At 45.7% G+C, this 27,230-nt stretch overlaps 1 protein-coding gene across 1 annotated transcript; it reads right to left on the bottom strand.

Annotated features, from left to right (window-relative positions):
• Positions 1–1,263: 1,263 nt before the first annotated feature.
• Positions 1,264–25,428, bottom strand: mfsd3 (major facilitator superfamily domain containing 3). Its single transcript, XM_056290703.1, has 6 exons — positions 25,365–25,428; positions 23,997–24,812; positions 15,088–15,235; positions 8,740–8,840; positions 5,987–6,096; positions 1,264–3,008 (listed from the first exon to the last, which is right to left on the bottom strand). Exons 2-6 carry the CDS (start codon positions 24,691–24,693, stop codon positions 2,802–2,804), a joined length of 1,263 nt encoding a protein of 420 aa, XP_056146678.1. The 5' UTR covers positions 24,694–24,812; positions 25,365–25,428; the 3' UTR covers positions 1,264–2,801.
• Between the last annotated feature and the right edge of the window lie 1,802 nt (positions 25,429–27,230).

Raw genomic sequence — 27,230 nt, 5'->3', positions numbered from 1 at the left:
CATGTCATCATCAGCCGCTTCTCCGGGGTCGGGTCGCGGTGGCAGCAAGCTAAGTAGGGCACTCCAGACGTCCCTCTCCCCAGCAACGCCCTCCAGCTCCTCCTGGGGGATCCTAAGGCGTTCCCAGGCCAGATTGGACATGTAGTCCCTCCAGCGAATTCTGGGTCTACCCCGGGGTCTCCTCCCAGTTGGACGTGCACAGAAAACCTCCAAAGGAAGGCGCCCAGGAGGCATCCTAATCAGATGCCCAAACCATCTCAACTGGCTCCTTTTGATGCAAAGGAGCAGCAGCTCTACTCCAAGCTCCCTCTGGATGTTCGAGCTCCTCACCCTATCTCTAAAGCTGAGCCCAGACACCCTGTGGCCTACTGTCTAAAAAAAAGAATGTGGCCATATGCGGCCCATACAACCTCCGATTGTGGTCTGAGCGATCGGATCACGATGCATCTTGGTTGCATTCACACCTGTATTTAAAGCTGTCCACTTCCAAAACGCATGTTAATGCCAGATGTAAACAGAGCCGGACAATGTTTCTTGCCAAATTTCTAACTTTTGGGAAAAAGGCCTTCCTCTCCAAAATACTACAATAAACAGATTAGCACATGACGGAATGAGCAAAGAGATAATGGTTTCACATTACATTCCTTTCAGAAGGCACAAAATTCAGCAGGCCTATTACTCTGACACATATTATTTTCTGAGAATGACAAGTTGAAAAACATGTATGTAAGCTTGTCTCCTCATCCCTCCCTCTATCCATCCGTCAGCTCTCCTGCTATACAAACAGCAGGCCTCCGTGGCAAGTCAGGGTGAGAAAGTGTAAAGTGGAGGTCTATTGAGAGACCTTGTAAGCTGGTCTAATCCTCCTTCACAGCATTTGTTGTGTTAATAGAACGGTATGCGTTGTGGATCCTGTGACACGGGCCCTATTCAGTCCTATAGCCTTCAGTCATACTGCTTGCTGACAGTATAGTTGAAGGGGAGTATTGCAACCAACCAGCCACAGCAATCATCCCATAGTGGAGACCGTCTTCAGAGGCTCCACACAGGACCGCTCCCCCGGGGATGGGGGATTAGGTAAAGCCTGGTGACGACTGCTCTAGTGTGACAAACTCAATGTGTGAACACAATGGAATTTTAATATGGTGGTACCTGGCCAAAAAAGCTGATAAAAATTCAATGCGGACATGAATATGTTCACACTCCCATACACACACATTCACATGAAGTAAATCAAAAGACTTGATAATTCCATTAGCAGATTTATTTTTTTGAGCCAAACTCAGTCAACCTGACGAGGGACAGAGATGTGCTTTGCGTCAAGTGCTCTAGTGTACAGTGCATGACAGCTGGCTTGGCTACATCAGTCAGCATCACCTTGTAATGACATGGTATGGGATTTCAAAGGATGGCTGTCTTATTTCTAGCATTTGTGGACATGATGGGTATAAAAGCAGGTAACTGTTGTGCGCAATCAGCTTTTTCTTCAACTTAAGGCGTGAAAAATGTGCACAGGCGTATAGAACCTGCTGTAACAAAACTGAGTTGACTTAGTAAGATTTAAAGAGAATACATTCTACTTTTGTGTCTACCGCTCTACGCCATCATCTTTTTTTCCCTTTAATTGGCCTCCGGCAACTCTTTTTTTTCCCAATTGTACAACAGCATCCATGATAATATGGACACCTACACAGAGAATCCCTTAAGACTATCTATGTTGGAGAAATCAAAAGATTCTGTGTTGCTGTTCCGTTTAATATTTCAAGCCTGGAAAAAGTTGTTTGATGCGTCCTACAGTACTGTGAAGAATCTATTATACTGTACATCACATATTATACTGATCCACTGGATTTACAGCAATACAGGCAGGCTTTGCCGTTTTGCCAACATCATTGGTCTTTCAAACTCAACAAAGAATAGTTACTCCAAGAATTCATCAGTTTACTAAAAAAAACATCTGAAACTTCAGATTCTGCGACTCAATGTAAGATGGCCCCATGCAGTATGTGTAAAGCTATGGATCTCTATGATGTCTAAACAGCTAGGTACCAGGGTCCTTTCGACTCCTGCCAAGACGGGATTTTCACTAAACTTTGAAAGACAATTTGGACTTATGAGGCCTAAACTACATCTTCCCTCTTTTAATTGAAACGCATATCTCCTCAACCCTGGCCATTTAAGCCTACAATGAATAGCTGATATGACAGATGCAGTATATGATATATACTGCATCTATAGATGTGATAGATGCAATAGCTCTCCTGCTACTGTTTAGCATATTAAAATCAAGCATTTATCTAACTGAGTTTACATTCTACATGATCCAGCTAAATCCTCTTCTATGTGTCGTACTGTCCAGTGTTGTTACGAGGTAGCAGCAATCCATTCTTTTGTAACTGTAAACCACGCAACAGGAGAAATAGACAAAGCCATTGATACATGTACAGTACAATATGACATAACAACCACTACAGGTTGGTGATACTGCTTTTGACTACAAGTCTTATTGCTAAATTATTACATCACACTTAAGATGGCTCAGATGATCGTCCATTAAGGTAACCCATACAGGACAGCGTTTATCTTTTCCCCCAGTATTTCCCTTCTCACAGCCCAATTCAGTATTTATAGTCTGGGTGGACCTCATTTTGCTTGCCGAGGCTATTAGTCTCTACCACATTTTTTTCACAATTCAGCATATCTGCTGAACCACCCAAACCCGCCTAATCTAGAAACCTCCATACTCCAAAGCCCAATGCGTGCCACTCACTATCGAGGTCTCTCCTGACCCAACCTTCATGTCACTGGGGCTGTTCTTTGAGCTGATGTTCCCTGAGAGCTCCAGTGATGGTGGCCGTCCAGACATGCAGGGCCGTCCCGGCAGAGAGGGTAAGGAAGAGTAGGAAGGCAACTTGGAAACCGACCCAGTCCACCATACCTCCGGCCAGGGCACTGAACAGCAACTTCCCCAGCACTTCCAGAGTTGCGAGGAAACTGTAGTGTGTTGCCTAGACAGGGGTGGGGGAAAATGGAGGGGTGGGGGTTCAAGGATGAGAGGGGTGGGATGGAAATGGAAGAGGAAGAGAGGACAGGACAGGAAAGGAAAGGAGAAAAAGGACGGTTGAGGGGAAAGGATGGGTGGAAAAGAAGAGGGGAGCAGAAAGGTTAAAGTAAATGAGAGGTAAGGAAAAAGGGAAAGGGAAGGAGGGAAGAGTGGACATCCTGTTAAAATAGAGAACAGACATAGTAGGTGTTCAAGATGAAATGAAACAATGAGAGAAGTAGGAAAATGATAACTGCCAAGAGGGGCACAACACGGTATGTCAATTCAAATTCCTTTACAGCAGAAACACGTAGAACCAAGTTCTCCTGTAAACTGTATTTCAGCAGATCAGTTATACACTTATACGCAGTGAAGAAGGGAGAGAAAGGGCATGCTTCGTAAAGTTAAGAGAGCTGGACCAAAAGAAGAAAAGGAAACGGTGGAGGGTAGAAGGTGAAAAGAATGAAAGAGCGACTTGGACAGAAGAAGCATGAGATCGTTGTTTGAGAAGGTGGAACGGGGGCCAACCGGAGAAAAGTATCTGATCTCAGCCTTCAGGCTCTCAGGGCAGGGAGAGGGAGACAGAGAGAGAGAGAGAGGCAGAGAAAGAGAGAGCGAGAGAGGGTGAGAGAAGAGGGAAAGAGCTAGAGAGAGACAGAGAGAGAGAGAGAGAGAGAGAGAGAGAGAGAGAGAGAGAGAGACAGAGAGAGAGAGACAGAGAGAGAGACAGAGACAGAGACAGAGACAGACAAAGATTACCTAACATCCCAGTCTCCTCCCTGTGCCTCAGAGCAGGACAACATTTTGTCGCTCTTGCAGCCAACACATATGGACTCTACTGACACCGGCACCGATAGTAATAATACACAGCAGGTTCACCGCTGAACCCGATTCCTGGGTCTTCTTCTTCCTCCTACACCGCCTATAGACTTGTCCAGACACAGACTCTTGTATATCATTGGGAGAATTCTGCATTCAACCAGACAAATCAGTTGATGATGATCTTGAATAATTTTATCTTGCAGCTGAAACTTTCCCAGCCATGACACAGAAGCCTAAGCAGCGCAGGACAAGGACTGAGACATTTTGTACCTCCTCATAAAAAATGAGCTATTTCTGCAGTCCTTTTAGGACTTATGATTAACAAGCCCCTGACCCATTTTGGTTGTTAACCTATTACTTATTCAGCTGTATTGAATGTAAGATTAAGGAGCGGAAGGGAAGATTTCCGTGTTAACATCTTTTTTTAATCACCACAATCCTGTAAACGGTAGTCCTCACAGATTGATTTAAAAAAAAAAGCATTATCTGAATTTGAATGAATGGCATGGAGCAGAGATGAGCTGACGCCGTCTGCGCTGTAACCAGGGTGGCGGGTCTTTGTGGTGTGTGTGGTGGGCCGGGCTGAGGTAGAGCGGCCAAAAGCCCGTGTGACCACAGCTAAGTGGAGTGCCTTTATTCGGAGCGAGTTGTTTCGCAGATTCGGTTCCTCTCTCCTGGGCATCCTTAGCAAGCACTCACGCTATCAGCTTACTGTCACCGGATAGCACCGCCTTCAATATAAGACACATAAACTTGCACATGTATGCGCACATGCGTGCCGAGTCTCACATGCACACACACACGTGGGCTAACTGAGTCCCTCCGTATACCTATAGGGAGCCGGTGTGTGCACATGCATGTGCTAACACTCAAAAACTGTTGTATCTGTGTCATGAGAATATGTCAGTTTAACCCCAGCGTTATTGTGGTTTTCATCATAAGGTGTTTTTATTAGGTCATTGTTTACTTCATTTTGTCCGTTTTATTGGTAGCTGGACCAGATTATCTCTTCCACTTTCACTTTTTATATGGTTTTTAATCTTTGTGACTTTGCTGCTGCCCCCTGTTAAGACTGACTACAGTTTAATTGATAGTCTGTCACCTCCACAGACTGACTGAGTGATGTCTGAGAGGCTGTGCAAAAACGCACATCACCTCAAGGCAAGCATGGCCCAGATACAACAGCGACAAAAGGAGTTGTGTCAAGGTGTGGTGGGGAGAGGGGAGAGAAAGAGAGGCAGAGAGAGGGAGGGAGGGAGAGAGAGAGAGAGAGAGTGAGAAAGGGAAAGAGAGAGGGGGAGAGAGAGAGAGGGGAGTGAAAAATAGAAGTATGAAAGGCATTGGAAAGAGAACAGGCATGGGGGCTAAAGAGAACAAAATGGAACGAGATAGAGGGAGTGGGGGGGAAAGCCTTGCAAAAGAAAAAGAGGAGAAACTACAGGAAAAGGCCAGTGAATAGAAAGTGGGTCTGTTAAGACAGGTAAGACTGTCCAGGTATAAACAGTTAAAGAGAGCTGACAGATGGAGTGAAGAAGAGTGTGTGTGTGTGGGGGTGGTTGATGATAGGTGCTATATGTGTTACGGCTCCCCTTATCCGGGCCCTTTGACGCCCAGAGGAAATTATCTAAAGCTAACAAATGGGACAATTACAGCAAAACACTGGAGACGAAACGGAGAAGAGGCAGAAATGGAGATTGGAAAACTAACAGAGAGGATGGAGGGACAGCTACGTATCATTCTCAGCAATCTGTTCTTTCAGCAACTGGAGATGACCTAACCACAAACAAATGGGGTGATTATGGTACATTAAGGAGGAAGAGAAAAAAGGGAGATGGGGTGAGCGAGAGAGAGAGATGATATAATAATAGAGTGAAAAGGACTGGCAGGTAATATTCTGTGGGTCATTAGCTTGCATCAGAAGACATTTCCATTATATTTCCTCTGTTACATAACAACCAAACCAGCAGGGGGATATATTTTTTTTCTTAAAAATATAACAGAAAATAAAAAGAAATATGAATTTATTGCAGTTCTCTAGGGAGAGGGTCCTCCCTCATTCTGATAATATTTTGGGACGTGTTTCACAGCAAGCCGTCTAGTCTGAGGTCACGTCTGTTTTACCTGCACGCTCTCCTCAGCCCTCTGAGTGCAATGCATCATGGTAGTGAAGGTGAGCGTTGTGATGAGACCGCCCAGGAAGTGCTGAACACTCATACTAAGGACCGCCATACCTGAGGAAGGAAGGACACACACCAACACCCATGAACACAAATGCGCACCCACACTACAATGAGTGCTCAATACAGACATCTGACATCGACTTCATACTTGAGAATGTCGAATGAGACGCGCTCTCCAGTGACTGCCTGCCTGCGACGACAATAAGATGTCAAGAAGAAGAAATTCTTTCCCCTAAAATAGCCCGAAAACTATCATTTTCTTCCTCAACCGCTCTCTTGCTTTTGCTACGGCGCTCACTGCGCTCCGTCTTGCTCTATTTGGCAGTCAAAGATGGAGGAAAACGCAGGAGAACCTGTAGGCTGCTGAAGCTCCCCCCCCACTCCCTCCCAAAACACATATAGACTATCCTCTGAGGGGAAGCAGAAGAGCGGTGTTATTGGGAAACACAGAGGAACCACAGAGCCTATCTGTCTCAGCTCCCGCTGCCGCTGAATTATTCACTTGAGCCGCTGGAGTTTTGCCGAATAAGACTCCTCTGTCAGCGACACAAGTCTGTGGGAATCACACGGATATGCTGATCAGGCTGGGGGAGCGGGAAGCGGGGGGCTATCATGTAATATTGAACATTTTGAAAATTATTTCTTTTCCCCCGTCCTTCCCATTGTTTCCCCCTGAAATCTTTGTTCTGGGTTTAAGACGGAGGGGTGCGGGGGCCTCAACTTGCAGACTGAGAGCCGCAGTAAAGGAACAGACAACTCCGGCTGAGATGAATGGCGAGGATCTGACTCCCAAATGTTTTTTTGACTCGTTGCTCAAAAGAATTCTATGAGATGTTCGCGACTGAATGGCTCTCCGGGGAGGAGGGAACGGGAGAGGAGGACCGAGGTTATATTCTTGTTTAGCAACGTCTTCAGCGCCATGCACTCATTTGTACTGTCTTACTAGTGGTCTAGCGGCTCAATCCCTCATGCTGTTTGCTGACTGGTTGCCGTCAAACTAGTTTTAGGTTAGCGTGGCGGTCTATTCCGTTGCCTACCAACACGGGGATCGCTGGTTCAAATCCCCGTGTTACCTCCGGCTTGGTCGGGCGTCCCTCCAGACACAATTAGCCATGTCTGCGGGTGGGAAGCCAGATGTGGGTATGTGTCCTGGTCGCGGCTCTAGCACCTTGTCTGGTCAGTCGGGGCGCCTGTTCGGGGGTGGGGGGACTGGGGGGAATAGAGTGATCCACCCACACACTATGCCCCCCTGGTGAAACTCCTCACTGTCAGGTGAAAAGAAGTGACTGGCGACTCCACATGTATCGGAGGAGGCATGTGGTAGTCTGAGCCCTCCCCAGATCAGCAGAGGGGGTGGAGCAGCGACCGGGACGGCTCGGAAGAGTGGGGTAATTGGCTGGATACAATTGGGGAGAAAAAGGGAGAACATTTTCAAAAAAGAAAAAAAAATACTTCTAGGCTGTTGGCTGACAAGGCCACCAAACTGTTAATTGCACATAGAAAGGGGTAAGTGATTCAATTTAAGAACTCACAGCAACAGTCAGGAGACTCACAAAACTATGCACTAAATCAAAAAGTGCACAGTAGAATACTTCCCTGTTATGTACTAAGTCAGTTGACAGTACATAACACTACCCGCCAGCCCTGCTGACATCATAATATGAATATGTAACCTTCTCTATTGCTGTTACAAAGGGTGGACAACACAAACATGTGCTATCAAATATACATTGTGTTTTAAGTATTGTATATAATTGTGTATCGCCTTGTGTGTTTATCCAAGAGATTTATCCAAAATCACATGGTTCGTGGGTGCTTTCAAGTAATGTGTGTGCACATTTGTGCATGTGTGTGTGAATGTGTTAGTGCTTACATGTTTTTGTGTATACATGTGTTAGTGCTTACATGTTTTTGTGTATTTTTTCAAGGCACTGTAATGTCCAATAGGGATCACATGTGAATCTGACACAGATGTAATGGAAAGGCTTCACTCTGTCGTTTTAATGTGTAAATTAGCAGGGTCCAGCTTACGAAAGGCATTTTATTTATTAAATAGTGATCGATGCGGTTCAAAGACCCACAGTCACTCAAAGTCTCCCGTGACTTGTCCGGTGAGTGTTTGAGTGCTCTTAACAGAGGGTTTTTTTTCCCCTTGTTCCATCACTTGCTTATTCGCTAACAGTGGCTAAACTACCTCACGGAGCATAAAAGGCTGGGTGTGTTATCCAGCCAATCTGTCCATGGCTGTATTTCTTGTTTTTTTTGGAGTTTCCCCCCTTTTTCTCCCCAACTGTATCCGGCCAATTGCCCTGCTCTTCCGAGCCGTCCTAGTCTCTGCTCCACCCCCTCTGCCGATCCGGGGAGGGCTGCAGACTACCACATGCCTCCTCCGATACATGTGGAGTCGCCGGCCGCTTCTTTTTACCTGACAGTGAGGAGTTTCGTCCCAGCTTCCCCCTCCCCCTGAACAGGTGCCCCGACTGACCAGAGGAGGCGCTAGTGCAGCGACCAGAACACATACCCACATCCGGCTCCCCACCCGCAGACACGGCCAATTGTGTCTGTAGGGACGCCCGATCTAGCCGGAGGTAACACGGGGATTCGAACTGGCGATCCCCGTGTTGGTAGGCAACGGAACAGACCGCTACGCCACCCAGACGCCCCTCCATGACTGTATTTCTGTGTGTCTCTCACCTTTCATGAGTGGTGACGGTTCCAACACGGTGAGCAGAGAGCTCTGAAACATCATGCTGATGGTGCGCAACACAAACACACGTCGCATCAGAGTCCCGATACTAGGGAGAGGGAGAGGGAGAGAGAGAGAGAGAAAGACAGAGAGAGAGAGAGCGGCGAACAGGACAGTTGTCAGACATGGTTCACCGATCATTATGCATGAGCAGTGTCAAAAACTGCGACAGTGCTTTCAGGCCAAAATATTGCAACTTTGAAAAAAAATGATGTCTCCTTTTTCCAGTGCAACCACTCACGAATTCACAGCCCATGCACGCACACACACACACACAAACACACACACACACATGTAAGTAAACAAGTCCCTAGATGCTAATTGATTCCCCGTTAGTGTAAGAGAACCCTTCCCCCGTGGGCTCGGCTCATGAGGTAATCAATAACCTAAGGAGATCCGCAGCATGAGGAGAATAATTAATCACCGGTAAGACACGCACACATACACACTAGCATGTGACATCAGGGATTAACGGCACCAGTCGCTCTCCGGAGGAAGCCTGCCAATCACAGGAGTGTGTGCATGTGCAGTGCTTCAGCATATGACTGTGTACGTGGATGCTTGTTGATATGTTTGCTGCATGGGGGGCTGTTTGTTTCTAAGGGGTCTTTTTAAGGAGCTAGGAAAACCAGATAAACACTTGGCTAAGCAGTGGTCAACAATTGATCAATACGACTTTACTTTGTGTACTCTAGACAGTGTTTCTGTGTCGTAATCGAACTTAATCCACCCAACCCTGGTTGATGCCGTTGCTTTATACATTACTCCATGTATACATATGCCTGACGAGATTACACCCATCCACCCATGATCTGAACCGCTTATCCTGCTCTCAGGGATGCTGGAGCCTATCCCAGCAGTCACTGGGCGGCGGGCGGGGAGAGACCCTGGACAGGCCGCCGGGCCATCACAGGGCCCACACACACATTCGTACCTAGGGACAATTTAGTATGGCTGATTCACCTGACCTACATGTCTTTGGACTGTGGGAGGAAACCGGAGCACCCGGAGAAAACCCACGCAGACACGGGGAGAACATGCAAACTCCACACAGAGGACAACCCAGGATGACCCACCAAGGTTGGATTACCTCGGGGCTCGAACCAATGACCTTCTTGCTGTGAGGCGACTGCGCTAACCACTGCGCCACTATGCCACCTGGATTACACTAGACTAGGGAAATATTAGAATACACTAGATTTGAGCAGACTAGAATATGCAAAATTAGAATATACCAGAACAGTGTTACCTGGCATTGACTGGAACAGCTGTAACATGTAACAGTGCCAACACCATGCTATACAATATTATAACCTAAATCTGTGTGCATGTGTGTACGTGTAATAGTGTGGCTTACAAAGTCATTGTCGAGTTACAGCATGGCTGTGTTTCTAAAACAAAAGGACAGGATGATTTTGCATGGGAGTGAATCACAATTCTGATACACTAAAATAAGCTGTGCAATCCACCAAGTCCACGTGGCGACTCTATGACCTATACGAGAGTTTCTAGATTCATCCAAAACTCCCTCTTCATTTGGTTCTTCTGCCCCTTACAGGCCTACTGTACTTCTCTCCGTGGCCTCTCCCCCTCTTCGCCACATCGCTCTCCAACCGACTTTTCCGTATCTTTCCACCAGAAAACCAATCCTCCAACATTCACATGCTAAAGACATTCTTCTCCCTCCTGCTCCTTTACTTCCCTTCTCAATGACAGCCTTTCATATCACACTCTCTCAGGAGATGGTGCGGTGTGTGTGTGTGTGTGTGTCTGTGAAAACGCACGGCCCCGTGTGCGTGCACGCGTGTTGTATTTGAGAGAGAGAACCTGACTGGCTGCCACCTTGCATGGGCCGGGCCCAGATAAGGATAGCCGTGTTCTCAGGTTGCCAATGGCAGAGCGTTGTAAAGGGGTCACTGACTGGCCACTCAGTCGCTTCTGATGGGGAGAGGATAAACCTTCCAAATGAGCTTTTAGAGGTGGGACCACAGCCTAGTGGACAGGCCTTTGTGTGTGTGTGTGTGTGTGTGTGTGTGTGTGTGTGTGTGTGTGTGTGTGTGTGTGTGTGTGTGTGTGTGTGTGTGTGTGTGACAGAGAGCTGGGGGAGGAAGGAGGGAGGTGTTCGTCTGACACTGAAGAGCACAGTCCTGTTTCCCACAGAGGGCTTCTGCTCTTGCTCTCTCTGCATTTCTCTCTCTTTCTGTATCGCTCTCTCTCTCTCTCTCTCTCTCTCTGACTGTTTGTCTTGCTCTCTCTATCTCTTGCTCTCTGTCAGATGAACACATCTTGAGCTATCACTCCTCCTTGGCATGTTGCAATGTGTCAATTTGACGTCTTTTGCAAGCGAGGCGGGAAAAATGAGTGAAAGATAAAAAGCAAAAATATGATGGTTCTTTTGAAAGACATTTCTCCATTTTTATTTTTTTTTACCTTCAGAAGCGTGTATTTTGCTTACTGGTGTCAATTTACCACTGAGAGTGAAAAAGGCTTGGAGCCAACAACAACCAAAAACAAAAAAACAAAAACAAACACCAAAAAGGACAAGATAACTGAAACATGCATTGGAGCACATGCACACGCATGTCTGTAAGATCTATTTCAACATGAGCTCCTTATTGCGATTTAAACTTCCTAGTGATGGGATATTCTGACAAGATACATACAAATCACTTGAGGTAACTTCCCCTCCTCGCTCTCAAAGCTGTAATCGAAATCAAAAGCTGAAGTCCAAAATTAGCTGTTCGCCATAAATCGTATAAAGAAGATGCTGGGCTACTTTTATGTCATCTCTTCTATACAGATCCCGGTAGGCCATTTCTGCAATCTGACAGAATCTTGCAGCTTTTTTCCCCCCCACCAGTCTCCCATGTACACATGTAAGCGATGACGGGTGGATGGCAAAAGGATTCCTTTGTCAAGGGTAGGCTAATACATGCTGAAGAAATCGACACATTCTCCTTCGTAAATACATTGTTGTTATTTATAGTTCCCATTACATCACAATGGCCACAGGCAGGGCCCATGCTTCAATGCACTACTAGTATGGACAGACATAAGCCCTTATGCAACATGGGTTTGGCAAGATGGGCCTCGCGTCTTTATGCAATGGGGTGAACATTTCGAGGTTAGAAACAACCAGGAAAATAGACAAAACGAGGATACATGGATTTTTCTTCATTCCTTTATTACACTAAGACAAAATGCTACAAAATTATGTTTGTCTAAAAACACCTTCGCTAACTGAAGTGTAATATCATTATTGTAATAATATTGTTATTGCTCTTTAGCGGTCTACCAAAAGAGTTTGCTCGAAGTTGCAAGTGCGTGTAAGATCCCTAAGATCATCTTTAAAAAGGTATGTCATTCCTGGTCTTGTCAATACGCATAAAGATTTGGCAAAATTTTACATCAGATGCCCTTCCTGATACATCCCGGTATTCATAAAACTTGCGCCCATGCACTTTGTCTGGGACGTACAACGAAGTTATGGGAGAGAGTGATTGAAGTGAGACTTAGGAAGGAAGTGACTACAGTGAAAGAATAATTCGGATTCATGCCTGGAAGAAGTACTACAGATGTGATATTTGCACTCTGGACCTTAGCTGCAAAATACATCGAAGGACAGAAAGAACTGCAATGCATATTTATCAATTTGGAGGAGGCATATGACAGAGTGCCGAGAGCATCAAGGATTGGCGTTGAGCCCTTTATTGTTTGTGATACTGATCAACAGCCTCACAGAACATCTTAAGAAAGAGCCACCCCTGGGGCGTAATGTTTGCTGATGACATCATGCTGGCAAACGAGGACAAGGAAAGGTTGGAGAGAGAGCTTGAAGATTGGAGAGAACTGCTAGAGATCAGAGGACTAAAGGTCAGCACAACAAAGACCGAGAACCTGTGTATAAATAAGCAGGTAGAAAGTCCACATTTGACCTTAGGGGGAGAAGAAGTCCTAGAAGTTAACGAATTCAATTAGGATCAATAATACAGACAGAAGGCGGTGGTGGGAAGGAAGTCAAGAAATGGACACAATCTGGGTGGACTTCATGGAGAAAGGTGACTGGAGTACTTTGTGACAAAAGAATGTCATTAAGGGTAAAGGGTAAGGTATACAAATCAATAGTCAGGCCTGCTGTTCTGTATGGAATGGAAGCAGCGACAACAACAGAGAGGCTAGATCTATGTTACAGGTAGCAGAGACGAACATGCTGCGTTGGTCCTTGGGAGTGACTAGAAAAGACTGGGAGAGAAATGAAGAATGGAAAGGTATGGTCAAGATCAGAGGAATGAATGAGAAGTTGAGAGAGTCAAGACGGAGATGGTTTGGACATGTACAGAGAGGAGACATAGACTATATGGAAAAGAAAGTATTGGACATGGAAATAACTGGCAAAAGAAAAAGAGGAAGACCAAGGGAAAGATGGAGACCAGATAGAGGTGGATAGGAGGAGGATCGGACTGCAGGAGAGGGATGCATCAGACAGAAAACTATAGAGGGCAAAAATGCACTGCGGCGACCCCTGAGAAACAGGAAACAAGCCGAAAGATGAAATCTTTAAAAAGGTATATAAGTCTTTCTTTTCTTTTTTCTTTTTTTTGTCTTTTTCTGGCCAATTACCCCACTTTTCCGAGCCGCCCCGGTCGCTGCTCCACCCCCTCTGCTGATCCGGGGGGGGGCTCCACATGGCTCTTCCAATACATGTGGAGTCGCCAGCCACTTCTTTTCACCTGACAGTGAGGAGTTTCACCAGGGGGGACGTAGCGCGTGGGAGGATCGGGCAGTTCCCCCCAGTTCCCCCTCCCCCGTGAACAGGCACCTCGGCCGACCAGAGGAGGCGCTAGTGCAGCGACCAGGACACATACCCACATCCGGCTTCCCACCCGCAGACATGGCACATTTTGTCTGTAGTGATGCCCAACCAAGCCGGAGGTAACACGGGGATTCGAACCAGCGATCCCTGTGCTGGTATGCAACAGAATAGACCGCTACTCTACCTGGATGCCCATATCAGTCTTTTATTTTTGAAACTAAATGTGTGTATCCATGATATATTACAAGTTCTGCTCTTTTCATGGGAAGAAAGACACAACATCCTTCATTTACTCACATCTCCAATCTTTCTTATCTATAGATGCTTGACTATTAAATGTCTTACAAAAGATGAATATTATTGATGAGTACCAGATTGTATTAGCTAGAATAAAAATGTGGTAATTACATCAGATTCCACAGAGATATAACACTGAGAAAAAAAACCCACATGCATAACAAACACACTAAACATACATACTGGCCAACATACATGCATACTAAAACAGGCACATGATGTCTAACTTCAAGCAAAAAAGCCTGTCGGACCTCAAATCCTGAGGTCTGTCAATATTGTGTGTGTTTATGAGAGAGACAGACAGACAGACAGACAGAAAACTGTAATGTGAGTGTGGGGGTTGCTTCTCCTGCTGCTTCACACCACACACCTCACACAGGTGGTCCTGGAGCACACAAACAAGGCTATGTTTACTTCAATTACTGCACAAACAGACACGTACACATATATACACACCAAGACACACGCACGCACACACATACACACATACTTGTGCACACATACACACAACTATAAACACAGTCACACTCGAGTTCAACAGAGACACAAGTTTGCCCACAGCTTCAAATACATGAGTGCACACATACACGTGCTCACAAACAAAACATGCGTATGTCTTTATGCATGCTCAATAATCCAGGTGAGAAAATCACAGAAAGTTGAATCAGTTCATCCGGACACAGTGTTTACTGAGGAGAAACGTTTCATCACTCATCTAGAGGCTGAAGACTGAGGAGGTCACTTAGAGGAGTGGTGAAAGGTTTCTCTCTCAGTAAACATTGTGTCCACATGAACTGATTCAACCTTCTGTGACAACATGCATGTGCGCTCCCAAAAGAAGATTCCAAAAAGGGAAGCTGGGGGTGCGGGAGGTGGGGTTAATAACGAAGAAAGACATATAGGGAGAACAAAATGCTTGCAGGAAAGAGGGAGGTGTAATGTACATAGGAAATACTTGGAAGATGACAAGTAGCAGAGTTAGGAGACGATGACGTTTACATCAGGCGCAATGAGATACAACATGTAAAGCTGTGCGCCTTAGTGACTGTGAGAAGCAAGGAGGGTTTTCAAGCTGCAGGACCAAATCTTTGACAGTCCTCCACGGGGGGAACCCTCCAAACATTTTAACGGTGATTACCGATGACAAACGCTGACGGCGATGAGCCGCCGTTGCTAAAGGGGTTACCTGAACTGAGCTAGCAGCAGGCCTCCGAGGGAGGAGCCACAGATGGAGAATCCCATGGCAATGATGCCGTTCCAGAAGCCCAGCTCCCTGGCGGTCATGTGGTGGTCCAGCAGGAATAGGGGGAACATCGTCACTGCTCCTTGCTCGCCTGCAGCACAAACATCGGAAAGTGAAAAGGGGGTAAGGTGAAGGTGGTGGATAAACAGAAGAAGAAGGACAGAAAAAGCAGAGAAGAGAAAGCGCAGGAAAGAAGGGGTGAAATGTTACCATCACATGAGACCTAAGATACACAAGAAGAATGTGCTCACCTCTGAGCATGTGGTACTATTCTTTACTTGTTAACAAGAGGAAGAGAGGATCCCCCCCGCCAAATAAAATTCAAATTCCAATCACCGTCAACAACAATGAGAGGGTTGTACCAAATTGTTCACCCTGCAAGACTAGGCAACATGACGCCTGCAAAATCAAACACAACGCACCAAAACACAGCACACCTAGGCCTATTCCTGGAAAGTGTCAATAATAGATGCCTGACAACAAAAAGAATACCCTCAGTCACCTCATCAGACGGGGGCCTCACGCCTTTCCTGAAGCACAAAAAGGGAAAACACAACAAAAAACACAAAAACTTCTATGGATGAAACAGCCCTCACAAAGACCTCTCAGTCAAAATACAAACTTTCTGTCAGACAGGAAGATTTTTCTCTCTGTGTGGCATCGAGCGCGGGGGTAATGTTCTGCCGAACGTTACAGTAAAATATTCAGCGTTGCCAACTCCACGCCATTATTATATTAATGGAGGCTGACTTCAGAAAGACAGCGAGACCAAGGAGCCGCGTGAGTGACAGCTCGGCTCCCAGACTGCTGTCAAAGACGACACAACACAACCAACTACTCACTCAGTCACTCAGCCAGGAGACAAACAAAAATAGAGGGGAAGAAAAGAGAGAGTGGAGATGAAACAGAGATGGAAATGAAAAAGAGGGAGAGAGAGAGGAAGCTGAGAAGCTCCCAGTGATATGGAGCGCAGCAGTGGAACAGGAGTGTCAACCGAGCCGACGGTGGCGTGACATACCCGGCAAAACGCGTGCTCGGAAATCTTGAATTGCTGTAGGTCTGTATGAATCTAAACTTACCTCTCCCATTCCAGTGGCACTCATGCTAAAGCTGTCAAAAGCCCAAATCTGGCAAATACAGGCAGTTCACCATAAAGGTTTAATTAGCTGTTCTGACACATGGCTAAATAGGCCTGCATTAGCGTTTCCAAATGGCGGCCCTGTGTGCCAGATATGCTGATGTGGATGGCAGGTATGTTTAACATAGAAGCTTCAAAAGAACACGGCTTTTCACAGATAAACACTCATTAAGGGTAGACACTTTGAAAAAGGGGTCAATGAAATCTGCACAAAAATTGTTTTTTGGTCAATTGGGAGTAAGGGAAATCTTGTTCTACCCAACGACACCTTTGACAAAAAAATAACCTCTAATCTAAAATCAAAGATCAACAATAAATTACTGTGGCGTCTGGGTGGCGTGGCAGTCTATTCCGTTGCCTACCAACATGAGGATCGCCGGTTCGAATCCCCGTGTTACCTCCAGCTTGGTCGGGCATCCCTACAGACACAATTGTCCGTGTCTGTGGGTGGGAAGCCAGATGTGGTCGTTGCATTAGCACCTCCTCTGGTCGGTTAGGGTGCCTGTTCAGGGGACGGGACTGGGGGGAATAGCGTGATCCTCCCATGGGCTACGTCCCCCTGGCGAAACTCCAAAGTCAGGTGAGAAGAAGCGGCTGGCGACTCCACATGTATCGGAGTAGGCATGTGGTAGTCTGCAGCCCTCACCGGCTCGGCAGAGGGGGTGGAGCAGCGACCGGGACGGCTCAGAAGACTGGGGTAACTGGCCAAGTACAATTGGGGAGAAAAAGGGGGAGAAAAAAAATCAAAAATCAACAATAAGTTACTATTACCAACCCTCCAGATTTCCAGATTTTGACATCAGTCATAAAAGGGAGTTAAGAAGTTGATGACTTCAGCCAAACAGGTAACAAAAATCTCTCTTTAACCCACTGTACCTAGTAAAAGTTGTGTTTTAATTTTAATCTACTTGTGTTAAAAACAGGCAATATTATATATTTTTTGCTTTTAGTAGTCAGCAAAGGATATTGAAGCTACTGTAGACGGGATGTATAGGGTGGTCAGAGAGAGGGGAAGACATGCAGCAAAGGCCGTGTTGGATTCGAACCCAGCACGCTGCAATGAGGCCTCAGCTCACACAGCACACGTTCACCTGCCTGCACCACCACGATGGCCCAATGATGTTCATTTTACTGTGGAAGAGTAAATTTGTAATATCTATAAACGTGTGTGTGTGTGTGTGTGTGTGTGTGTGTGTGTCCTCTCCAATCTGAACAAGACACTGTGTTAGTTGGGCCTGACTAAACAGTCTATAGACAGAAAACAGATCATATAATAATAATATAATATAATAATAATAACGATAGGCTGCAATCACGCCACAGACAGTTTATGACCCACGCTGAGTCACCGAGTCCGTCTACATGGAATTCGTAAACTATCTCCCGCTCGCCGCGGACTGGTTCTGAGTTGCATCATCGGTTCTTTAGGCGTACTTGTCACAATAAAGTAAACACTGGCAGCAGCTGTACCCATAATGCTCGGGTTGTTTACCCATGGTTCTGCGCTCCCGCGCCTCTCTGCCTGTCGCTGCGCTCAGAGCGTTCGCAGGCCTGCCTCCCCTTCAACTAATTATTTCCTTAAAAGGGAGGAGGGTACAAAAAAGAAAAAAAAGAAAAACAAAGCTGATTATTCCTTTCTATAAATATTCTCAAAGCAACAATTGTCCATTTCAGCGGGGATTTCATTAGACATCCACGAAGATTAAACAAGCAGAGTGCACAGGAGGAGGGGGGGAAAAAACCGGCGGAACAAGAGACAAAGAGAGGGAGAAAGAGAACGATAGGGGGAAAGAAGGAGAGAGAGAGAGCGAGAGAAACGGAGCAGGGGACAGAAAATAACAGGAGAACGGGAGGAAAGGAGAGACGAGGCGGTCAGCGGGAGAGTTAGAAGAGAGGTGATAAACAGCAGGAGAGGACAAATGTAATAGGGGGGGGGGGGTAGACATGACTGGAGAGAGGGAAGAGAAGCCGTGGATGGAGACGGAGGGAAGGCCGAGGGGGTGGGGGGTACAGACCGAGTCTGTTGGGAAGTTAGTGAAGGGGAAACAGAGTAAGCCTGGCAGGCTCAAAGAAAATGAGGTGTTTATGTTTACATGAGCGATAAAAGATGGCGGCAGAGCGAGAGGTGGGGGGAGAAGGGGAACAACCGAATTGCATTTCTGAAAGGAAAAAGACAGAAACACATGACGGGGAAAAAAGAGGCGGAAACACATGACGAAAAAAAAAAGAAAAGGTTGTCACTTTTTCTTTTGTTTTCTAATCTTTTTTTCATTTAACCCTCGTCTAACCGGGCCAAACAGGGCAAACTAATCACTATTTACGATAAGCTTAAGGAGAAGAGGGATTGTGTGTGTGGGGGGGGGGGGTGGAAACAGAGCGCAGAGAGGGATCAGGGCAATGATGGTGAGAGGTCGATGAGGACAGCGGGGTCATATCTCGGTGTCCGCGGCGCGGCTCAGACAAAAGCGCTTTCAGATCAGCGGAGGGAGATCACCGCGGACACCCGGTCCCTCCAGCGAGCACAACAGCAACATCACACCCTGCAGAGTGCGTGGTAAACAAGAGACGGGTTCACACACACGCACCGCACGTAGGCGTCTATACGAAAACACACACTCACATGTACGTACCTCTCTACACCCTGAGGAGAACGACGGGAAACAGAACCCCGTTCAAACACACCTTAAATACACATTTCGATGGTAAACCTATGCATCCGTATCAGTGCGGGCAAGCCGGCATAGTGGAAGCCCCTCGGGGTCCGTGTGAGTGTCACAGGTTTCTGTGTGACCATGGGAAAACACTCTCCAAAACAAGGCCGAAATAAGAATACTTCTCTGGCTCCACCCAGCCCTGCTAGGTTACAGGGTTGCTTGTTTGCGTTCGTCTACGGAGAGACGATAGGTACTCGGCAGCCATTTGCAGGAAAGTTTAACGTCCTCATCAAAAGAAAGTTCCATTAATAATAATAAATAATAGTGCTATGTGACCACATCCTCTAGAATGATGTTATACAACAATAAAAAGCGCCATTGTGAAGGGGTTATTGGTTGCATTTGGTCACATTCGCCACCTTCTTTGGACAATTTTGAGTGGACAAGGATAGATAAATAAATCCATCCATTCATTATCTGAACCGCTTATCCTGCTCTCAGGGTCACGGGGATGCTGGAGTCTATTCCAGCAGTCATTGGGCGGCGGGCGGGGAAACACTCTGGACAGGCCGCCAGGCCATCACAGGGCTGACACACACACACACACACACACACACACACACACACACTTCATACCTAGGGACAATTTAGTATGGCCGATTCACCTGACCTACATGTCTTTGGACTGTGGGAGGAGACCGGAGCCCCCAGAGGAAACCCACACAGACACGGGGAGAACATGCAAACTCCACACAGAGGACGACCCGGGACGACCAACCAAGGTTGGACTACCCTGGGGCTCGAACCCAGGACCTTCTTGCTGAGGTGACCACGCTAACCACTGCACCACTGTGCCGCCCTAAATAAATAAAACACACACACACACACACACACACACACACACACACACACACACACACACACACACACACACACACATACATATATATAGTTTGTGTTTTACATTTTGTGAGCGGCATTTCCTTCGTCATGAGATCCGCGGGCCACTTTACTTTTTGCCGTTGAAACCAGTGCCGGGAGAGGGGGCAGCTCCCTGCACTGCATGTGCTTATGGCTTTTGTTATGAAGTTCGACGGTCTCATGCTTAAACTGTGTAACCGCAGACACAACTTTTTACATGCCTGCGGCAGTCGGTCCATACTGCTGACAGTAAACACAGCAGGTAATAAACACAGCCAGGTAAATTCTTTGAGCCCCGCTCGGTGCAGAAAGCTTTAACTCTTCTTGGGCATGTTAGCGGAAGGTGGCTGCTCGGTTTCCTTCACGGATTCCTCTGCTGGCTGTGTGCCTGTTTCTCCGGGCTGGAATTGGTTCCCTCTGCAGCATCTGGGGATATATTGGACTCAAGAGACAAAGTTGGCAAGGGCATCCGTAGGAGTACAAAGTGCTGGGGCATTTTTCTTTCTGAATAACAAGTCTATTTTCGACCTACGGTTCATAGTTGCAACCTCTGGGGACCGCAAGACGGTGAAACAAATGCCGCCCCGGGAGGTATTCCGAAGCGGGATAGTAAATAATGCACACAAAACCAGACAAATATTTGATAAAATCACGGTTTCACAATATTGAATAAAAAGTTGGTCCATCAGAGACAAGTTGCATAGGTGCCACCAATTAACTTTTTTAGGGGAAATGGACAGATTTATTTTGGGGGGGATATTTTCCCCCTTTTTTCTCCCCAGTTGTATCCGGCCAATTATACAGTTGCTGCTCCATCCCCTCTGTCGATCCAGGGAGAGCTGCAGACTACCACATGCCTCCTCCGATACATGTGGAGTCGCCAGTGGCTTCTTTTCACCTGACAGTGAGGAGTTTCACAGGAGGACTGTAGTCCAGAGCCGTGTATAAAGGATACCAAATTTTCACAGATGAAGTAAAGCAATAGAGGTTTCATTCATTATTTTGAATTCCCCGAGGCTTCTATTATGAATAGGTAAACGTCAATAAAAATTAGATTTCTTTTTAAAATTGAAGATAACATACAAGTTTTTTTTTTTAATATATATATTACTATGCAACATAACCCCTTCCTGTATCGCCATAGTCTCCTTTAAGGCCTTGCTTTTGCCATCTCTGTATCTCTATTTCTCTATCTAGCTCTCTCTCTCAAGGCACCATGTGGTGGTTGTTCATTAATTCATCCCCCCTTCAGCCTCCCCCTCTGCAGTCCTCTTTCCCTCTGGTACCCCCCCCCCCCTTCACTTCACTCCTTTACACACTCACTCCTCACCAAGCCTTGTAACACCCCCACACCCCTGCCCAACCCCATGACACACGTTGCCATCACCTACATCTCTAAAACAAGCTGTCTGACTAGACCAGAGTTATGTGGATGAGGTGGGTCTGGTGTGTCTGGTGGGTCCAAATGTGTGCATGAAGCATCATATCAAGACTTGGGAAGGCCAACAGAGGTACATGAAATGGTTTTCGTGGTTTCATCTTTTGTACAGCCCAACAGGAAGTCTCCATCCATCCATCCATCCATCCATCCATCAGTCCACCTGGCTACTTCTCAGGGAAAGCCACCATCAGCAGTCCCCCTCCGCTGGCCCTCCTTTCCTTCACTATCATTAACTTCTCCTGTCGGTCATACTGGGCCATCGATTCACTACATTAGAAACAAGCAGCCCTTCATCCACCCTTCACTGACCTGCAGCAACAAAGCTGAGACGAGAGCTGCACAAATGACCACATATGGTTGCGTGCTGCCAATTTAGATGTCTTAAATTAACATGTCATCATTTCATTCACTCAATATATATTTATTTAATTTGATTTAGAGTGTTGGCTGTTTTTGGAAGTAATCAAAATGTTGATGCAAGCCATTCATCCATCCATCCATCCATATAGGATGCTAAAAGCTCAGTGAAGTAACTTTCTCATATTATAATTGTACAATTACACATTCCCACAAAACATTGTATAGGAGTACATTTAGGAGTTTGTTGCCTTCAATATTTTATTATCATTTATATTTTGCCTCTATTTTTAATATGTTTACCTTCAAGTATTATATTTTTCCTTTTACCATTTTTCTACAATTTTTTGTCTTTTTTTTTAAAGCAGATCGAGAGCATTTGCAAATGACCATTTCGTTTCACTAAGTGCATTGTGTTTAACAACCGCATATGACGAATTAACATGAAACTTGGTAATCAAGAGTGATGGTAAAGACTGCTGTTTACTGAGAGGACAAAGTTGATCAAAATATTTGATTACCATTTTAGCCTTTTAGTCATAATTTTAGTCATAATCATGCGTCCCTAACTTAGACAAAATTTTAAGCCACTCCACACGTGACAACCGAACTAAACAAGACAAGTAATGTAACTGTCTTTCGACGCCGCCGCCGGGCCAGTTTGCCGTAAGTATCCTTGTTTCATAAATCTCTTTGTTTTCAGCCTCCGTGCTAATCTCAGACTAATTCCATCTCTCCCTCTCTTTTTTTTACTGCCCACACTCTTCCCTCCCTTCATTAAACCCTGGGTGCCAGCCCAGACAGTCTTCCCATCATGCACATGGCCTCAAAGGGCACAGAGGTCAAAGTTCAGATATGAGGCCCTCTCTGATTGGCCGCCAGGTAAGATATTGCACAAACTAAGTGTTAGTTAGAAGTAAATAGGAGGGAAGAATTTATGAGGGTGTAAGTGTGTGTGTGTGTGGGGGGCAGCGGGGGCGGGGGTTTCAGACAAACAGCTCAGCAGTCTTACACAAACATACCCCTGAACAAAAACAACGCTGTCTAAAGTTTCAAACGATGTTGGCACATCTAGTCCTAATCTAAACTATTACACAATGTTCTGATAAAGTTAGGAAATGTTAGGCTTATTAATACAGGGACATTTATTTATACGTGAAAGTGCAGCTCTAAATGTGACAATGAAAACACAAAGGTGATTATTGTTGAAATCATGACTATCAACAATGGTGATCTGTGTGTGTGTGTGTGTGTGTGTGTGTGTGTAAGGGGGGGTGGCACCCCCAGACTGATTAGGGGCTCCATCCAGTCTTGATGTTTCGTCTAGTAGTGTCATCTGCCTGGGCTCATCGGATTACTGAGCCACCCATAACTCACTCTCTCTCGCACAACAACACACATTTACACGAGTAAACACAAAGGCATACACATTCATACAGATAAAGAGGTAGGGACTATGCAAATGTGAAGGGACAAATACATTCCCACCACCCACAACACACACACACACAAGCGTGAAGCGGCGTCTTCCATTTTAGTTTCCAAACGGTACAGACACAAAGACACTCTAATCCTTACATAATCCCCTTCTGCTACCAAACACCAAACTCTGGCCATATAAACTCTCTCCCTCTCTGAATCTCTTTCTCACGTGCACACGTTCTCTATTGTGCTTGACTAGTTTGGAGTAATAGTTACTGAGAATAGATTATTCCTACAAAATACTAACTCTAAACCAACTTTGGCTATGGTTAAAATAATATTGTACTGGCGGGGGGGGGGGGTTACTTTGCCATTTGGAGATACTATCTGTTGATACTTAGCACAATACTCCTGAAGTCAGGAAGGCCTGAGCTCTGTCCATTTTCATCTAGGAAGATGTTCCTCAATAGGTACAAGATCAGCATCCCATCAATGCTCACCAAAGTGAAAACAAGCCCTTCAACGACTCGGTGCCCAGCAAAGCCCCCGTGTAAATGTCAACAGTGACATCTAGAGGTGAAATGTAAGTCTTACATCTGAATCCAATAAGGACAGGAACTGAGGGGGCGTTAATGCTGAACTAACTTAACTAACTTGCTTTGAATTGGCAACTGCAAAACATTACATTGACATACAGCTTAGTTCAATTAAAGGTTTTAGCCTAGTCAATAGGAATAGTGTCAAAGTATATGTACTTTGCAAACTCATCTGGAACCGTTTACATACAATTTCGATACTAGTACTAAAGAGTAAAAATCAGTATATGCCAACAGATGTCTCTGTATTATAGTATTGTAGTATTACAGTCATTTAGGGAAATGAGGCATGCTTGTTTTACATGTGCATGATTAAGACTTACCCAGTTTGTATGTAAGCACATAAAGGATAGTCCAAGGGGTGCCGGGCACTGCCATGAGTTTCCTCCACACCCTCCATGGTCTCATAGCTTCTGCCCCCTGCCCTGCCCTTCTGCCATCAGAATGCTGGCTCCTCACAGGCTCATCATCCAGCACAGGGGCCCCCCACACAAACAGGGCCACGCCTGCATACACAAACGTCAGCAGCATAAACATCCAGCTCCATCCAGCCACGTCAATCACTGCCAGTAGCCCGCCTCCGGCAAACACTGACCCAGCTTTATACCCCACAACCTGAGCTGTGTTTCCCAGGCCCAGCTCCCCACGACCATTCAGCAACCCGACCGCTGCTCCATCTACAGCAATGTCCTGGACAGATGCCAGGGCATTCATGGCCAACAGGGTCCCTGCAACCCCCCAAATATGAGCCTCAGGGGCCAGGGCAGCACTTGAGAGGCATGTCAGCGCCAATCCAGAGACAGTCCCGACCAGCCAGCGACGCTTGGTGCCTATCCGGTCCACCAGAGGAGCCCATAGTACCTTGAGGACCCAAGGGAAGTAGAGGATCTTGGTAAAGCCAATGCGGGTGAGGGAGTGACCAGCTCCACGCAGGTAGACAGGGAGCAGAGAGGACTGAAGTCCATAGGGGATACCTTGGACAAAGTACAAAAGGCCCAGGAAGACTAACTTGTCATTCATGATCTACTCCAGATGTGACTCACTGTCAGAGCAGAGACTGCAGTGTCCATTGGTCAGGTCATTTTGGCTGTTCTGGTGATAGTGGGGGGTAACCAAATAAACTAGTTTGACTGGTTTACCTGAAACGAGAAAAACAAGAGAAACGTTAGAGTCCAGAATTACTGGTACTGGAGTTCATATTTAGTTTGTTGGGTAAATTGTTTTAGATTAATTGGCTATATTTGGGGAAGCCATGCTTATGTTGCACATAGAATGATGTACAGCTGACAGTTTACCCGCTCACTAGTTAAGCTAACCCAAGCTATGTCGCGTTCCCAGTCAACTGGCTAGCTAATTTAGTTAACATGCTGTTAGATCACACCCGTTTAAAACCAAACGATTTTTACAGCGAGACGTTTTGTCTATTAAGTTTGGTGTTGAGCAAACTTATTTACGTAACGTGACCGCATCGTTAAAATCTGCCAGACGTGTATAACTGACCTAGCGTAACGTCAACCCGGGCTGTCAAACTGGCCGGCTAGCTAGCGACCGTCAGGCTGCTGCTGTTTATTGTCAAGCTTGAGTTGAATGAACAACTAGTTTACGAGCGACAGGTTCGAGCTCATTAATATTCATTGGGGCCATGCTTTAGTCCTTAACGCGTTACAACGAAGAGAAAGCATAACACGTACAGAGGGAAGAAATTAGGTGGCGAAACGACAGCCGGCAAGGAGGCGCTCCGCTTGCTCAATGTTGTGGTCTGTGTATGGTTGCCAGGTTCTATAATTGCAACCCCCCTTATTGGGACGGCGAACTTAATACTATTCACTGTGTTCATAGATCAGTATTTTGAGGTTGCTGATTCTCAACCTGGCAACCCAGATTATTTCCCAGTCGAGCGCATTTCCATTATAAATTGTTTAAAGATAACTTTCCCGTTGCTGTCCCGTTCTGACTAACATTCATTATATTTCGGGACATAAAAGCCGTATAGAACATTGTGAAAGTACCGTTTAATGTATGACGCAAGTACCCGCTGAATGCCACAGTTTTTATGGTGACAAAAGCTGAGTGATAAAGTCCCTGGGTCTGGAACGATGCCCCCCCCCCCCCCCACTGACATACAAGGGCCATACAATTCTAAAATTTTCTGTCCTGATTTCCCCCAAAATGTAACCCTTTTCACTTACCATTGTTTGAAGAGCAAATATATCAAAGATGGCTTAACGACTTAAAAAAAAACACTCAGAAAATACCCCACAAGCACACATAAAATATTGACAAAAATATCACAGCTAAACTGTCAGAAAAACACTTTGCTCCATTTTTGCATTGTTAATCAACAGTGCTGTGAAAAAGTATTGCTCCCTTTCACAGAAAGGAGAACAGTTCATCTGAACACAATGACAAAGTCATTTCTACTTAAGGCTCTGGGACTCCAGCGAACCACAGTGAATGCCATCGTCTCCAAATGGAGAAAAACATGGAACTGTGGTGAATCTTCCCACGAGTGGCTGGCCTACCCCGGCCTACCAAAATATCTCCAAGGAAGCAGTGATGACTCATCCAGGAAGTCACAAAAAAAAGGGTAAAAAAAAGGACACCATCTAAAGACTGCAGGCCTCAGCTAAGGTCATCGTTCATGATTCGACAATAAGAAAGAGACCGGGCAAAAATGAAATTCATGGGACAGCTGCAAAGCACAAACTACTTACTGCTAAGAGAAATGTTAGTGCTCATCTCACATTTGCAAAAAAAGCACATTGATGACCCCCAAGCCTTTTGGAATAATGTTCTGTGGACAGACAAGTCAAAAGTGAAACTTTTTGGAAGGCATGGGTCCCGTTATGTCTGGTGTAAAGCAAACACAGCATTTCACAATAAGAACATCATACCAACAGTAAAATATGGTGGTAATAGTGTGATGGCGTGGGGATGCTTTGCTGCCTGAGGGCCTGGAAAACTTGCCATCATTGAAGGAACCATGAATTCTGCTCTCTACCAGGAAGTTCTGAGGGAAAATATCTGGTCATCAGTCCATCATCTGAAGCTGAAGCATAATTGAGTTTTGGAGCAGGACAATGATCCAAAACACAAGAGTAAGTTCACCTCAGAATGGCTTAAAATAAACCAAATTAAGATTTTGGAGCGGCTTGGTCAAAGTCCTGCATTGAAGCCCATTGAGATGCTGTGGCGGGACCTTGAACTAGCAGTTCCCACTCGAAAACCCTCCAATGTCACTGAATTACACCAATTCTGAAAAGAAGGGTGGGCCAAAAACTCATCTACAGTGATGTGAAACACTGATTTCCAGCTATAATAAGTGTTTGGTTGCAGATGTTGCTGCAAAAGGTGGCACAACCAGTTCTGTTCAGGGGAGTTTTCACATGGGTAATGGATAACTTTTTTTCCTTCAATAAATGAAACGATTGCTTAAACTGTATTTTATGTTTACTCGGGTTCTCTTTTTTATACTACATTTTGTATGAAGCTGAAACCACTGAGTGTGATGAAAATGCAAAAATATAGGAAATCAGCAAGGGGACAAATACTTTTTC

Source organism: Lampris incognitus, chromosome 1, assembly GCF_029633865.1.
Source record: "Lampris incognitus isolate fLamInc1 chromosome 1, fLamInc1.hap2, whole genome shotgun sequence".
NCBI lineage: Eukaryota > Metazoa > Chordata > Actinopteri > Lampriformes > Lampridae > Lampris > Lampris incognitus.
The sequence above is the reverse complement of the archived record's forward strand: the minus strand, read 5'-3'. Positions and strand labels throughout refer to the sequence as shown.